Here is a 17,273-nt window from a genome sequence, read left to right as displayed (position 1 = left end):
ACAAAGTGAAGTGAAGTAATCAGATGTTTATTGAGCCAGGTTAAGCATACGCACAAAGAAAAATTTCCCGCATGTCTGGGAATTAACTTGAAACCGTATAAAATAGGGAAACATTTAAGTACTCTATTCATAATTTCTTTGAAGATTCATTGATGTTTCATTAATAATCCCAAATTTATTATAAAACTCAAATAAATTTGTATAGTTCTATAATTGTTGTTTTAAAATTCCCTCAATTTCCCTTTTATGATTCCCTCAATTTCACTTTTATGGTACCTGCTGTGACAGTCCAGGTGCGTTTCTGTTGTAACCATGGTTACGTACGGTTTCACACTACATACACAAACTTATTTACAAGTGAGGTCATTTTAGATAATCGTAATTATGTAGTTTGTTTTGTGTATTAATGACTAAATTTTTAGTAGCATGGTAAATTTTTTTAACAAGTGCCAAACAAGATATTCTTCGAAATGCAAGTTTTTAATATTTAGTGGTATCGATATTGCTCAAGTTTTTGTAATATTTTTTTACATTTATTTTGGTTATCTAATCCTAAAATACATTTTCTTTCTCTTCAAACTATTTTGCCAACTTACAAAAGCGTGTTGTCCAGATAGTGTAAGTTTTAAAATATCAATAAACAATTAGAACATTATTGATTTGAGATATTGTATCATCTCTAAAGTCAGTTATATTCTTTAGTCAAACTACAGAGATATGGCATTATATATGGTTTGTTATTGTTGGTCTGAGAATTATTGTTCAAATCAAGGAATGATGAGGTATATGTCAGATTTATCTCCAGCATCTTCCTTTTACCTTCAGGGTCACACAGGACTCTACTTTGCAGCTCTTCTGTTCAACATTTATGAAAATGATTTGTTATTTGTAAACAGCAGCAGATTCATGTTTTCGGTTTGTGAGGTTGTCCTTTTTGGGGGTTTGTTTCTTGCTACAGAAGTCACTGTCTGATCTGTTCCTCAAGGGACATTCGATCTCCATGAGCTCTTTTCACTCTTTACAAATTCTTTATACAACCTGTTTTAGAATATGTTACTGTTATATAGTATCCTTGTTAGGTTTTCATATTTAGTTATAATAATTAATCAAATTTACGCATTAATATAGTTTTTTACTAATAACCAGAATTGTATGTTATTTAGAACTGCTCTTTGCCCACCGTTGTTCGATACCATTTTAATTATAAGCAAGCTATTTTCACTTATCTTTGTACACACACTTGAACATAATTGCGGTCCGCCAAGCCGGATCTCCTACATAATTTTGGGTCCTTCTGACCGGATCTGACAATCCTTATCAAGTCAGAAACATCAACCTTTTGGAAAAAACTCAGATTGGAATTATAAATCTGACTATCGTTATCGGACTTTGTTGTGGCTACGGTGTATGGAGGTCCATGATCAAGGGTTGGCATGAGAATTCAGTATACAATCAATGGAAAAAGGAGACCGATGTTTGTTACGGTTTCCATTTACAAAATCATCACTGGTATTATTCACTGCCGCAGCAAATTGATGCATGATTCTCATGGGCTGTTCGATCCACGGATACCTTCGGGAAATCTTATATACTATCTGCATACATCTACAATTGCATCTCGCATTTTCTGAAAGAGAGAAACCATTGCAGCTGCAGTATTGAGTTCTTATAAAACTACCTCCAAAGAAAATATTCATAGTGCCCTTGTTCATTTTAGTGTATACAGGCCCTTTCAGTGTTCTAATATAAATTTATTTACCTACCTTTCTTATTTACTTATTAATTAATTTGCACTCATTGTATTTTTGTTTGTACGTATGAAGTAATTTGTCTCTTGCAATCATTACTTATATGCTGCTGTTATCAGAGTAATATGCCATAGTTGTTGCTTATTAAATAGTCTATTTGCAAAGCTTGTAGTTATTTATATTATTATATTCTCCCAGATTTAATATAATTTGATTGTACTTTTATATATTATTTGTATTTACTTTGTTGCATGTTTTCACTAAACAAACAACATGTAAAAACTTGCAGCATTTTGTATGTTTGTTGTATTTAAACACAACTTGATACTAAACCATAGTTAAAATAAGCACAGAGGGTAAATTTTGTTTCTTAGATTTTTAATATGTATGCGTTATGTATGTATATATTTGGTGTTGATATAGTGCCAGATATATCAACCTGAAAACACACAAATTTTTAATTCTCTAAAATGCGATTTCTTTTTCGTCTCACAGTAATGAAGATAACTTATTTTTCATATATGCCAACATTAGAAGCATGAGAAAAAATTTTAACAACTTCTTATTAAGAATTATGCCAATTAGAAAATAAAATTGATTTTTATAGTATTAAGTGAAGTATGGATCAGTAGTAATGAAACTAGTTTATACACAATTGAGGGCTACGACATGTTTTATCACTGCAATGACAATTACAGGGCTGGAGGCGTTGTCTGTTTTGTAAAAAAATAATATTAATGTTACACAAATTTACAACGTAAATATGCAAACGGCTGACGTACTTTTACTTGAAATAAAACTTAACAAAATATACTTCAATTTATTATGTATGTATAGGTTACATGAATTCTCAGAAAAATACTTTTAACACGGAACTAGAAGTCATATTGTCAAATATAAACAAAAAACGCTATTATTATTGGAAGATATTAACATTAACTTGTTAGACTTATCATCCACACACACACAACACTATTTAAGTTTAATGAATAATAACGGTTTTGCATCTATAATTAACACTCCGACTAGAATTACGCAAACAACACGGTCTTGTATTGACCACATTTTTATAAAAACACAGAAATATAAACACATTTAAATATGCAACTTTTGATATAAATATCACAGATCAACTACATTTATAGGACTAATTCATGGAACAAAAAGAAGTTAGCTTATTGAAAAACAAATAAAAATCTCAGCTTGCAAACAAAAACAGTAGTTGACTATGATAGTATTAGCCTTCAGTTAAAAAATGTTAATTGGGATGAGTTTTACACAATGAATAATGTTAATGAATGTTACGATAAGTTTCACGAAACACTAAGCAATATTGTTAACAATACAAAGTCTCAAAGTAAATGTGAAAAGATAGATAAAGCTAGAACTAGAAGTCCTTGGATAACTAACAATTTGTTAAAAAACATAGAAAAAAGAAGAAAGTTGTATAAAATATCAAAAAAAAGGCCATACGATACACATTTTTTAACCTACTATAGGTACATTTTGTAAAGATTTAAAAAACAAAATTGATTTAACAAAAAATGAATATTATTCTAATAAACTCTCCAATTGTAATGGAGACGCTTCACAACAATGGAAAATAATAAACAACTTAACTGGAGGGCGGTGGATGGTGTTAAAAAAAAACCGTGGACAAGCTAATACTTGAAGACGGTACAATTCTTGTAAATCCGGAAATTGATTGCTGAAGAGGCTAATAAACATTTTGTAAACATACAATCACAAATAGGCACAAAACAATATCGTTCCACATACACAATATAAGTATCCCCAATCCAGTTTGAACTCTTTATTTTTAAGCCCAGTAACAACAAATGAAGTAAGAAATATAATTAGCAGTTTTAAAGAATAAAAAAATCCTCGGGATATGATAGCTTCAATATAGTTTTAGTCAAACGTATTGCAGATGAAATTGCTCCATTACTCTCCTATATTATCAACTTGAGCTTTACCACAGGAGTATTTCCAAACAAATTAAAGCTTAGTATAGTTGTGCCATTATTAAAAAAGGAAAATGTTCACAATGTAAATAATCTAAGACCATAAGCCTGTTATCAGTATTTTCTAAAATAATTGAAAAAGCCATGAGAATCAGATTAATTAATTACATAAGCAAAAATTCATTATTAAGTAACAACCAATTTGGTTTCATAAAAGGAAAAATCCACGGAGGACGCACTAATAAAAGTAACTGATAGCATTTATAGTAGTATTAATCAAAATTATAATAAAATAACAGGTGTTTTTTTATTGATTTCAAAAAAGCATTTGATTTAGTAAGCCATGACACTTTATTAGAAATGATGAGAGCGATGGGTGTAAGAGGTGTGGCTTTGGACTGGTTTCGAAGTTACCTTACAGGCCGCACTCAGAGGGGTGAAGGTCGGCAACAGCCTTAGCCCGCCACTACCGGTCACTGTAGGTGTGCCTCAAGGAGCTGTACTTTCAGCAAATCTGTTCCTGATCTTTATTAAATGATCTCATCTCTCAAAATTTTCTTGGACAAGTAAACGCTTTTGCGGATGACATTGCGCTATTCTATTCGCATAGCAACATTAATGTAATTTGGGAAAAATATAAACACAGACTTGAAAACTTTGAGAAATTGGTGTACATTAAATAAAATGGAATTAAATGTCAGCAAAACAAAGTATATAAATTTCGATTTAAGAGGCTTTGACTTTGAAAAAAATATTTTATATCACGATTACACATGTACAAATCGATTAATCGATTGTAACTGTCAATCTATAGAAAAAGTCAAATTTGTCAAATATTTGGGAATAACTTTAGATGAAAAAAATAACTTGGCAACATCATATTATTGCATTACATAAATCTATTTCCATCAGTATTCGAAAATTTTATTTTTTAAGGAATTTTTGTAATGAATCTCTTTTTACGATCACTTTATTTTGGGTTAATTCAGTCACGTATCCAATACGGAATAATTTGCTGGGGAAAATGCTTCAAAATAACCTGTTAAATAGACTGAGAATAACACAAAACCATTATTTGCGAATAATCTTAAACAACAAAAACAAGAAAGTTCATTTCCGTTATTCGTTACATTAAATATTCTACCTGTTCAACATCTTTTTGTATTCAAAGTCCTAAGATTATTTTACATTAGAAGCGGAAATCAGGGGACAAACAACCTTTATTACTCTACAAGAAAACACTCAAAAAATAACTTATAGAATTCCAAAGGTCAACAAAACTGTGCTCAGACAATCATTTCTTTATAATGGACCCAAGTATTTCAACCAATTGCCGCTTAAAATAAAACAAATTAGCAATGTTAAATTATTTTCAAAAAAAATATTAAAAGAATGGCTTTTTCAAAATAAGTGCATTGAGTTCTTAAACTCCTTTTTAGTCTAGTTTTGTACTTATATATGTATGTATATATAAAAAAAAAAAAAAAAAAAAAAAAAAAAAAAAAAAAAAAAAAAACCAAACAATAATAATAGTATTCTCATAGTTTCATTTTATTATTTATTTATTCTCTCTTTTTTTTTTAATTATAACCAACTACAAAGTCTTATGTTAAAAACATTACAAATATACACATATATATTATTTTGTATAAGAAGATAATACTCTTGGAAAAGACCTATTTAGTTTAAGAAGAAATGCTTTGTATTTTTATTTTTTATTTAGTTTGTTTTCTTTTTTAGTTATATTAGATGCATGGTGTTATTTGGACGCTGCGGAGAGCTCTTAGTTCTTAGTTTTTAAAGTAGAACTGGACTCAAATTTGCAAATTTGTTAATTTCTTTTTAAATAGATGTATATTTTTTTCATGCTGGTCGCTTACTTGATACTGACCAGCATTATTTCCTGGGTTATAAAAGTGTTACTTTAAAAATTATTTTATTGATGGAAATAAATCATTTATTCATTTATTCATTTATTCATTTATTTATTTATTATATTGTATATGTATACTCTGATCTATTTTAGTATTACTTTGTTTTTTCTGAATAACATATTATTTCTTATACGTTGGTTTTATAAGACAAACTCACCGTTTATTGTCGTTGCATGATGTTAACCACTATTTAAAGATTAGCAGCAAAAGCATGAATCGTTTAAATTGTACAATTTTCTTCTAAAATGGGTTAGCTGTTGAAATAAGATAAATATTAGCATAAATAAAATAGCAAAAGTCATTATTTGATTGAGTTCTATTGATATATAATATTATATTTATAAAATTCTGATCAGTATATCTTGTTCATCCCAAAAATATTGGATCATGTTTTAGATTAAAATGTGGATATCTCAAATAAAATTTTGATCCAGCTCTAGTTAAATCCTGATTATTTGCAATCATAATATGTAATGAGACAAATCCAGGATGATTGTATCCATTTATTTCAGCTCAACAAAGGACTCTAACACGTCAGATTGGAAGATCGGAGAATGGTTGGTGCAGAATGGCTGGAAAGTCTTTCAAAGACCATAGCCAGGGTTGACAGAATGACTATGGGTTGATAGTTTCTGGTATCATTCTGAGCACCTTTCTGTTATGTTCCAGAGAGGCCACGAGCCAGATCTTGTGAAGATCCACAACGTCGACAGGATCCACCTCGACTTCAATGTCAGACCGTCTCACAAGACTCGGGCTTCACTTTGATGACCTCAACAAATTGAGCATTGTCGACCCGGATGTGGCAGCGAAGAGTCAGGAGCTGCGCGAAGAGAGCACGGAGTTTCTTGATAGTAAGTGTCTGTTAATTATGGTTATAAAAAAATACTATTGATGGATTTTATTTCTGATAAATGGTATTCAACCGATGGATATAGTGATGAAAAAAGTTTGTTATTAAAAATCTGATTGGTACTTAACTTTTAAGATAGTATTGTATTTGTGTTGGAAAATGTGGCCATTCTTTATTGCAAAAAGGTTGTCCACTTTAAGCTTTTTTTTAGTTGTAACTGCAGCTTTGAATAGTCTTTCTATGAACTTATTTCTTAATTTTCCCCAAAAATATAAAAAGATATATCTTTTAGTAAATTTTCTTTATTGTGATAAAACTCTTTATTATGCAGTTGCGTGTTTTGGGAAGAGTTGAAATTAAAGTGTACATGCCAATTATAGTTTATCGTGATTGTTCACTTGGCATGGACTCCGTCATCTCATAGCGTATGGTTCTTTCGTAAAGATAGGTTTCGCTAATTTACATGGGTGAAACGCTATAAGATCCAGAGCTGTTGAAGCAGGACAGTATGGGGTAGTTTCTTCATATACCAGAATACCAGAAAGCTTCATGTGGCTAATCTTCTTTCCTATTTCCATATTTTTTCTTCTTTATTCCATTTATCTTGTTTGAATATGCTTAAAAAATCAAATTTAAGCACAGCTAAAGACCATTGTACTTTAACCTGTCAACTAGTTTGGTTTATATTTTGATTTCTACTTTATTCATTTTGATCAATGAAAGTTTTCAGATGATGTTCTGTAATATTCATTGATTCCAGATAAAAAAAATACAATTAGATAAAGATAAACATGTTTTTTTTTCTTCTATATTCACTCAGGCTTCACATATGATGACACTCCATATTTCGTAACTCATATAAAATTTCTTCTTCCACCAGAATCCAAGATCCCCTCGCAACACAATTTACATATATTATTCTACTTTTCTGAGTTAAATCTCACTTTTATTCACCTCCCTCTTTTCTTCCTCTATCCCACAAAATATTTTCCATTTCCTATGCAGTTTTACTTATGTGTTTCCTCGACTGGTTTTTGAATTGGTTTCTATTGGGCATGGCCTTCAAAAACATTTTAATCGAGGTAAAAGCGAATCAACAATAGATCACCCCACTGCCCCCTCAATGAATTAACGCATGAATTATCTTTTGACACTTCAAACACACACTAAATTTGCTCATAGAGGCTTTACTTGTCATATTGAACCCCATTTGGCACTCTAAAGTCTGCCAAAACATCAGCAGTTACAATTAACTTACACTGCCAAAATGTTTGTAAATAGCATCTAGAGATACGAATTGAAACTTATTCAACTTGGACTATCCCTCATGATACATGGACTGTGACATTTTCAGCTCAAAGCAGAACTATCAGAAAATAATGGTGATGAAAATAAATTACATAATATTGCATCTCAAGGGCATTGAGCCCAAGAACATAAGAAGATGACTGACTACCAGTGAAGTGATGCCAATGGGTTAAAAATTGACCAGACAGAATTCTGTAAGTAGAAGTAAAGAGTCTTGGAGGCAAAAACAACTTGTAGAGTACTTAGAATCCTTCAATTTACTTTTGAAGGCAATCAGAACTGGTAGAAGAATCCAAAACTTCACACGCTGTAGACTATAACCGGCTTTTGAGACTTATAAATGAACACTAGGCTAAAATTTCGAAGTGTTAGTGTAGCTGCCGTGTTACAGACATAACCAGGTTCCAGGAGGTGGTGGATGGTTTCATCTCTGTTGTGGACTCCCTGGCACAAGAGGTGGAGAAGGAGAAGATGAAGGCTGTCGGAACACGGAACCTGATCCAGTCCATGGCTAAACAACGGGAAGCCAAGGAGCAGCAATACCACGTGAGCTTACTGTTTTTCACTAACGAGATTAAAATTTACATATCCTATATTTTCTTATTAATTCATGCAGTTCTTATCATTGAATCTTAAAAAAAAGATTTATTTTAGTGCCAGCTCAACAATAATATTGAACTATCCCTTGTTGTTAATTTTGTATTATAACCATTTTGTTATGATCTCCTAATACTTTAAATGGAGTCAAAATAATACAAATTGTATGAAAACGACGGACATTTGCTGTTATTCAGTGATACAACATTTTGTATCAGTGAATGATGATAAAAAATGTCCATAAATATCCTGTTACCTTCATAATTATTGTCAAAAATAAACTTTAAATAAATGAACTATTAATTGCAATAATGTAAATAAAAATGCCATAAAGTGTTCAAACTGTGGACTTCCAAACTAGATCTTAATGTTAGACTTACAGAGCCTAAACTACTGTGCAAGGTTTTGTACAGGCCTCCAAATCTTGTAAAGACTTTGTGTAAGTTAATTCTCTGAATCTCAAATTTTAGTAAGTTCAAAGCTACTCAAGACCACTAGTGTTCTTGTATATAATTGTTCTTCATTATATTTTATTTACTTATTGTGTACAATAATTTATTAGGTCTATCATTTACAACTTTAGAGTTTGGCATGGAAAGTTAATTGTTTTCTTTGAGTTTTTTCTAATAATCATTTCCCTTATTTTTAAAAGGTGTTTGTAGTTGTTATAAGTATCTTTTCACGAGAATACCTGAAATTACCTCTAAATTAGTGTCATTTAAGTATGCTCAGATACAACATTTTAGTGTACATGTTGCAGAGAAGTTATATTGCATAATTACTTTGAGGTTAAGGTCAAGGGCTCTATTCTGTAGGCTCAGAGCATATGATGGTTGTACTGTAAGGCTATTGGGGTCAAGTTGTGAATCTCGAGTGAGTGGTGAAACAGAGAATTAATGTGTTATTATTTATTCATAGTTAATATTTTTATTAAAAACAAGGATTTAAAATTGTTAATTTGATATTATTTATTTAATTTTTCAGAAAAATTATTGTACTTTTTCCAAAAAAATATTCATATTCATGTGAATTTTAAACCATTACAAATAATACTTGTGAGTAATCACAACTGTTTTATATTGTTTCTGTTTTTCTCTTCAAAAGTACAAAATCTGTTTTATTGAATTGGCATCAACAGCAAAGGTGACGTAATAAAAGATAAATATGTTCTTTTTGAAACTAATGATTCAAAAAGCTTAATTTGTTATTATTAGTTTTTATTTCTAGAGCACCAAAAACAGTGAGCTTGATTTGTAAACAAACATTATTAAAAATGCTTAAACAAATGTTAATTAAAGTGTTGAATAACTTCTTTTAGTAGTTCTTAATTGCAAAAACTTGAAAGTTAAAGTCCAACTAGTGGAAAGAGAAGTTTGAATTTTTATTTTTTTGAATTGTGAGTGAACTTAGAAGTGAACATTTTTATTTTAGTTATTTTCAAGTGGTAGTTGATTTTTATTTTAAAACTTTATTATTTTATTTTAGAAGAGAGCTCTGATTTTAGTTTGATATATTTGATTAATATTTTTATTTCTTTGCCAAAGGAACTTTTAAATTTACTAAACGGTTTGTCAATTCTTTTTGGAAAATAGAGTGATGAAAATTCTGAAATGTTGAACTTATTAATTTGCCAGTTTAAAATAAATCCATTATTTTTATTTAGAACTGTGATTTGTATTTTAGACAAACCAAATAATATTTAATAGTTAACAATTTAGTAATAAATTGTATTGAATATTCACTCGGAGCTTACTAATAAAAAAAATATTTTATATCGTCTTGGATGTCTCATTGATAATTTAAATATTAATATTCTGGAATATTAATACCTACAATCCAAGTCGTTATAACATTCTAAATAAAAAATTGCAGTTCTTTGTTTAAAGTTTGTTTTTACTACTGTAGTGATGTTAAATTCATTTTTGTTGGGGTAGCTGTGTGTGATACTCAGTTTAATCTAACGATGTTAATGCTACAGTACAGTCAATTGAAACTTAGTCAGGAAATAAGCTGAGTTTGCAAACAGCCGTCAGCTGAACTGACGTCAATTGGTTTTCTCGAGTCACACTACATCTGAGACTGTTTAATTAATTTCTATGAGACAGTGGTAAGCTGTCATTGGTGGGTTGTACCACTTTGTGGGTTGGTAGATTGTGTTTGTACTCGTGTTAATCATTGAACAAGACAATTTACAATGTTGATAGAATCATGTTATGAAAAACAGTAGGAAGCATAGTACGGATTAGGACTTACTATACAGGATGTCCCGTAACTCTCTGGACAAAAGTTTACCTTGTTAATGCTCAGGTCAAGACAAACATATTTCACCATATGAACATGGGTCTCATTATTTAAATCGATTAATAAATAACTGATTTAGAGCAGATGTATTGTGACAAGACATGACCCACATTGAAAGCTGCTGTTTATTTAGTTTTTGTATTGTTAGCTATTCACTGAGAACCTCAATGTGGGCCATGTCTTGTCACAGTAAATTTGCTCTAAATCAGTTATTTATTATTCAATTTAAATAATGTTGGTGTCATTAGATTTATGATAATATCCTCTAAAAAGTGTTATTCATGTAATTCTTGAGAAAAAATGCTAGTTTTTAAGATGTTCAAAGTTTAAAAGTGCTTTATGGCCCCCATTTTTTAAATACTAAAGATAATTTCATGATAAGTATTTCGGTAATTGGCCTTGTTATCATAAACATTTGAGCCAAATTTAGTACAATTGGGCTTATTAGTTTTTAAGATATTAATTTTTTATAAAAAACAAATACAGAGAGACAGATGGAAAACTAAGCATCGGAGACCCATGTTCATATGATGAACTATCTTTGTCTTGATCTGAGCAATAACGTGATATACCTTTGTCCAGAGAGTTACGGGACACCCTAAAATATTCTATGTTGATTGCAAAGTTTATATTCTATGTTAAATAAACTTTTCATTCTTTTCAATTAGAATATCAAGAATGTTGTGTAAAATTTACATCTCTCCTATGTTCACAGAAACTGAATGGTGGTGTAAAGAAAAATATTTTAAACTAGGTGCATAAATGGTTTATAAATTAAACTGTTGTTATTGGTAAAAATTTGATCTTATGGATACATTTTTCAATTAAAATCAATGAAAAGTTTATTGTAAAGCAAATTTATTCAAACTGAAATCCACCCACAGAAGAATCACTGATAACAACGGCAAAGCAATTACTTGTATGCTCTTCAAAAAAAGTTGTGGGCTTTCAGCAGAAGTTCCTCTTCGATAACACTCACTATTCCTGTACATAAGAGTTGTGAATTTTGCACACTGTTCTTGATATTCTAATGGAAAAGAGTGTAATGTTTCAAAATGATTGGCCCAGCAAATGAGCAAGTTATGAAAGCTTAAAGAGCACGTCGTGTAAACCTCTTTGTGAGACACACTGTGTACCCATAAAATCTAACAGATTAAGAAAGGATGATAGCATTTGGGATATTTGCTATTGTTACATGTTACAAAAAAATATATCGCTACTTTTTGACGATTAAAATCTACCCTCTTTTTTAGGTGTAAAAATGACCCTAAGACAAAGAAACTAAAAAATGTGACAATGGACTGTCGATTAAAAGAATTAACCCAAGCAAGCCAAGAACATTGCTTCACCTTTGTTAATTCGGACGTGATATGTTTGCGCTCTTGGGTCCTGTGCAGTGACATCGCTTGGGTTCTTTCACTCCAGTCTGGGCTTCATGTAGTTCATCAGGTATCACTTAATCATTTTAATTTTGAGTGGCAGTCCACTGCCACATTTTTAATTTTTTTGTGTCTCAGGGTAATTTTTACACCAGAAGAAAACAGTAGATTTCAATCCTTGAAACTCTTTTGAAACATATAATAATGGCAAATGTCCGAAATCCTATTATCCTTTCAAACCTTCCATTGTCATTAACAGAATTTAAACAAAGAATAGATGCAGCAGTTTGTTAACATAATGATGTACCAGTAGAGGGTCAATACTGACCCTGTGGGCTTACAGTTTAACACATTCACACCAATGTGGGGCTGTAGAGCCCCATTCATCTTTTTTAAACCCGGTGTGGGTCCTCTAATATAAATAATCTTTATAAATCCCGGGGGGAGATCAAAGCAAATTTTGAAGAAAAAGAATATTGAAGGGGAAAATTTAAACAAAAAAGACATTTTTGGTACTCATGTGTGGGTCAAATGGCATTGCTGGAAATGAGGCTGAAGAGGCTCTGTCAAACATATCTGACACATTGGACAACACAAAAAACACTAATGTCGTTCTGGTTGATCTGCCGATGCGATACGACTTGGTAAACTGGTCTTGTGTGAATCGAGCTGTATCGAGGACTAATCTGCGCTTGAAGGAGTTAGGCCAGAAATACTACTCACACGCTACAGTGGTTGATGTGAGTAAAGCAGAGAGACACTTCCATACTCGTCACGGCCAACATCTCAACACCCGAGGGAAACAGTGGTTAGCAAAGCTGATAGCTGAAAAAATTCAACAAATCACAAAAAGTGAGGCAGAGACAGTTCCAGCAACTCAGCAGTCAGGACAGCAAGTAGAAGAAGATCTTTCCTCTTCAAGAAGTATTGCGTCGGAAAACTGCCAACCCTTGCAGCTGGGCAAGCACCCAGATCGGACTACAGCGACAATAAATCCTTAAATATTTTTCATTTAAAACATTCGATCCATTAGAAATAAAGTTAGATTTTGTTAGATTTATTTTAAGTAGTTTGAATTGTCATATTGTAACACTAAGTGAGCACTGGCTTTAATACTGAGGAAGCCTCCATGTATGTTCCATATGGTTTTAAGATAGGAAATATTAGTTGTAGGAAAATGTCACTAGGAGGAGGAAGTGTTATATTTGTCAAGCAGGATGTTGATTTCAAGATTATTGATGTGGATAGTTTTTGTTATCGAAAGAACCTTGAAGCGACAGCAGTGATTCTGTCTAGGGAAAACCTTGCCATAGTTACAGCTTACAGACCACCAGATTCTAATATAGACATTTTCTTAATTCTTTGGACACACTTTTAACTTTTCTGTACAAAAAATATAAAAATTCAAAAATTGTTTTTAACAGCAGATTTTAACATAAATATTGTAAAGGAATCATATGAAAACAAATTCATTTTTAAATGTTTTAAGATCTTGTAACCTGTACTGTCTGAATCAAGAAGCAACTAGAGGTAAAGCATGTATAGACAATATTGCCACAAATGTATCTAAGAGAACATGTTGACTGTATAGTTGTAGAACCTCACTAATCGGATCACGCAGGGATTTTGGCAAAGTTTGGTTGTTTTAACCCAAAATTAAATGGTAATAAGGAAGTAAAATATGTTAGAAACCTTTCATATAATGCCACTTTAAAATCTTAGGGAAAATTTAAAAAGCTGTAGACTGGTCACATATTGGCAATTTTTCAGAGGTTGATCAAGCCTGTGATTACTTTATTGCTAATGTGACAAACTCTCTCAATGAGTTTTTGTAAAGTGAAGCAGATTAAAACTAACGCTTTGAAAACCCCACACCATAAATGTTTATACATCAGAGTTAAGAAAATTTTAGAGAGTTTGTGGTTGGCCTTTATGATAGGTTCAAAAGTAGCAAGGGTACACTTAATGAAAATTATCATAAGAAGGAATATTTAGGAGCTTTAAAAGAGTACAGGTCCAAAATTAAGCAAGAAAAAATAAAGTCAAATGAAAACTATATACAAAATGCCACAAATAAATGTAAAGCAGCCTGGAATTGTAATAAAAGCAGAAACTAACTCTGGCAATAACAATAAGTATGATCAGGCAGCAGCATTCAATGTGATACATTTAATGACTATTTTGTTAATTTAGTAAGTAACCTAGACATAGGTAGTGGTTTAAACACTGGTGTATTGGAAAACAATGCAATAGAACTTACAAATAATTACGTCTTGAATTCTAATAGGGCAATAGAGATCTTTAGTTTGGAGAAAAATTGTAGATAGTGACATTTTAAAATTGGTATCAAACTTGAGCTCATCAAGGAGCGAGGACTATTACGGGATATCTAACAAAGTGGTAAAGGACATCATAGACATAATTTTAAGACCTCTCACCTTTATTTTTAATATGATTCTGGAACAAGGTAAATATCCAAAAGCTTTTAAGATAAGTAAAGTTACACCCATTTATAAAAAAGGAGATAAACTTAATCCATCAAGTTATCGCCCAATTTCCTTGATACCAATATTTAGTAAAATTTTAGAAGGGTGTATAAAAATGCAACTAAATCTTTTCTTTGTACAAAATAATTTGTTCTGCGATCAACAATTTTGGATTCATCTCTGGACGTAGTACTGTAAAAAGCTGTAGAAAGAGTAGTGGAAAAAATTCTTTTAAATTTTGAAAGTAAGTTTCTGACGTCCTGCAACACTGATAAGATTTATCAAAGGCCTTTGACTGTATTTCTCATGAATTAATAGTGAAAAAATTGTTTTGTTATGGTATTAAGAATAATGAACTAAATCTTTTCAAATCATTCCTCAGTTATAGAGAGCAGATGGTTGTACAAGGGCAAGACAAATCTAATTTTAGAGAAATAAAAGTGGGTGTCCCGCAAGGTTCAGTGTTAGGAACCTTTACTCTTCGTTATTGCCATCAATGACTTAGCTTTTAACACACACCGTTGTACAACAATATTGTACGCTGACGATACCCACTCTCTTAAATTTTGATCAAAGTCTTGAATGAACTTGTTAAGTTAGAAAACCAGGCAGTTAAAAGGCATTAGATTGGTTTGAGGCTAATAAAACTTATGGTAAACAACAGCAAAACTGAAAAAATCATTTTCTCTTTGAATCACACAATATATAAAGACATTAAGCCTGTAAAGCTTTTGGGAATGTATCTAGATAGTAGGTTTTAAGCTGGGATTATCACATTGAAGAACTGTGTAAAAAACTGGCAAGGGTAAACCTATCTTTTGAGAAGGTTAAAAAACTGTATATCAAGAAATATGCTAATTATGGCCTACTATGCATTTTTTCAATCTCATTTGCGTTATGGCATAACCCTATGGGGTAACTCTTGTAATTCCGAAAAAGTTTTTGTATGGCAAAAAAAAAGCCCTTAGGATAATAAAAAATGTTCAACCTAGGGCGTCGTGTGTAGAAATTTTTTAAAGAACTAGAAGTAATGACCCTTTATAATTTATATATATTGCTGTTTAATTAGTGTTAAAGAGAGTCTTGAGTTGTTTAAAAAAGTACGGCAGGAAGTACATAGATATCCAACTAGATCAAATTATTTTTTAGAATTGCCTCAAATAAAATTAGAGAAAACCAATAGAAGTCACATTAAAATGAAACTTAAATTTTTTTAAACAAAAATTACCTGAAAAAGGCATGGACTGTACCCTGCAAAGTTTTTTAAAAAAATAACAGAAAGGTGGTTTAAACAAAATGTTTTTTATTCAGTGAATGATTTTTTTGAACTGTGATATTAGTAGCCTAAGATTTTAAATTATTTATTCATTTTATTTATGATATTTTTAACTGTGTGTAGATTCAACTTTTAAACCTTACATTAACTTTTAGTAAAATAATTTATGTACTTAGTTTAGATTATTTATTGACTGTCATATTTATTTCAATTGACTTACATGAAAAATATGTGCCTAATATGTATTTTTTAAGATTTATATGCTATGATCATTGTAGATAATTAGCTATGACTTTGTCAATTGCATTTCTGTGGATTGCCTAACGACAATAAAAACCTTGAATCTTGAATCTTGAATCTATTAAGACCCCACACTTCACATGTATTGTATGGTGAGTTTAACCCAGCTGTATTTCCATAGACCTATCAAATGTATCACACACCATTTTGGAATGGCTTTTAATGCTTTTTGTACAAAAAACATTTTTACTGTTTTTTTTACATATATATATCAAATATTACACACGGCATATTAAAAAAACCAATTAAATAATGATCGTCGCGAATAGGTTAAAGACATGATATTATTTGAATAAGCAAACAATACTTAGCTTAAAAATAGCTTTTTTAATATAAAATATGTGGTTGATGCTGTTGCAGGCCCTCATCATAGAGAAATCCACAGAGCTGGAACGACTGCGGATCCAACATCAGGCGCTGCTGCGGACAGAGGCAGAACAACAGGATATTATCGATCAGATGGTCCTTCGTTGATGCAAATATACTATATTTGTCACAGACATTGTGTAGTTTAATCTGACTATCTGACTATGTTGTTCAAGGTAGTCTACTAGTCCATTTAGTGCAACATTTTCTATTACTTTAGCTTAAAAGAGATGAAGGAAATTGGTCTATAGTTGCTGAACATCATTAGGCAGGTATTGTTGTGTTTGGGGCGAACTTTTGCTACCTCGGAGGCCGGTGGAAACAGTCCCAATGACAGTGACATTAATAACAATGATAAGGGGATGTGTTATAGCATTGTTGTAGTTAAGTAACTTAGTAATACTTCACAGAACACCAGACTAGCCTGAGATTGCCCACATTGTATTTTATTTGTAACTAGCGGGCCCGGCGCGCTTTGCTGCGCATTTCAATAATTTTTTGCAAAAGTTGCCCGCGGCTTCGCACGCAATTTCCCGTTGAAAACAGTACACTATATTCACTTATTCTTTTTCTATCACATTCTAAACATTGCTGAGATAATTGATAGTCGTTCCATCGTGAGCCTCTTGGGCGTATTATGAAGGTATGTACCATATTCCTGCCTCTATCTAGCTGTTACCCACGGCTTCGCACGCAAATCTTAAGAACCGAAGTCCTTATATTACTTAGTAAATTTTTTTTTTTTACTATAATAAATTTTA

General features: G+C 31.3%; 1 protein-coding gene across 3 annotated transcripts; it reads left to right on the top strand.

Annotated features, from left to right (window-relative positions):
* Nucleotides 1-276: 276 nt before the first annotated feature.
* Nucleotides 277-16,646, top strand: LOC124367908 (intraflagellar transport protein 20 homolog). Of its 3 annotated transcripts, none has more exons than XM_046825107.1 (4): nucleotides 277-357; nucleotides 6,316-6,500; nucleotides 8,199-8,353; nucleotides 16,507-16,646. In XM_046825107.1, exons 2-4 carry the CDS (start codon nucleotides 6,377-6,379, stop codon nucleotides 16,618-16,620), a joined length of 393 nt encoding a protein of 130 aa, XP_046681063.1. In that variant the 5' UTR covers nucleotides 277-357; nucleotides 6,316-6,376; the 3' UTR covers nucleotides 16,621-16,646. The 3 variants fall into 3 exon arrangements, with proteins under 3 accessions (XP_046681063.1, XP_046681064.1, XP_046681062.1); XM_046825108.1 differs by having other exon boundaries at nucleotides 343-472; XM_046825106.1 differs by lacking the exon at nucleotides 277-357 and adding an exon at nucleotides 364-618.
* Nucleotides 16,647-17,273: the final 627 nt, after the last annotated feature.

The sequence above is a fragment of the Homalodisca vitripennis genome, chromosome 8 (assembly GCF_021130785.1).
Source record: "Homalodisca vitripennis isolate AUS2020 chromosome 8, UT_GWSS_2.1, whole genome shotgun sequence".
NCBI classification, from domain to species: Eukaryota; Metazoa; Arthropoda; class Insecta; order Hemiptera; family Cicadellidae; genus Homalodisca; species Homalodisca vitripennis.
This window is presented reverse-complemented; position numbering and strand designations above follow the sequence as displayed.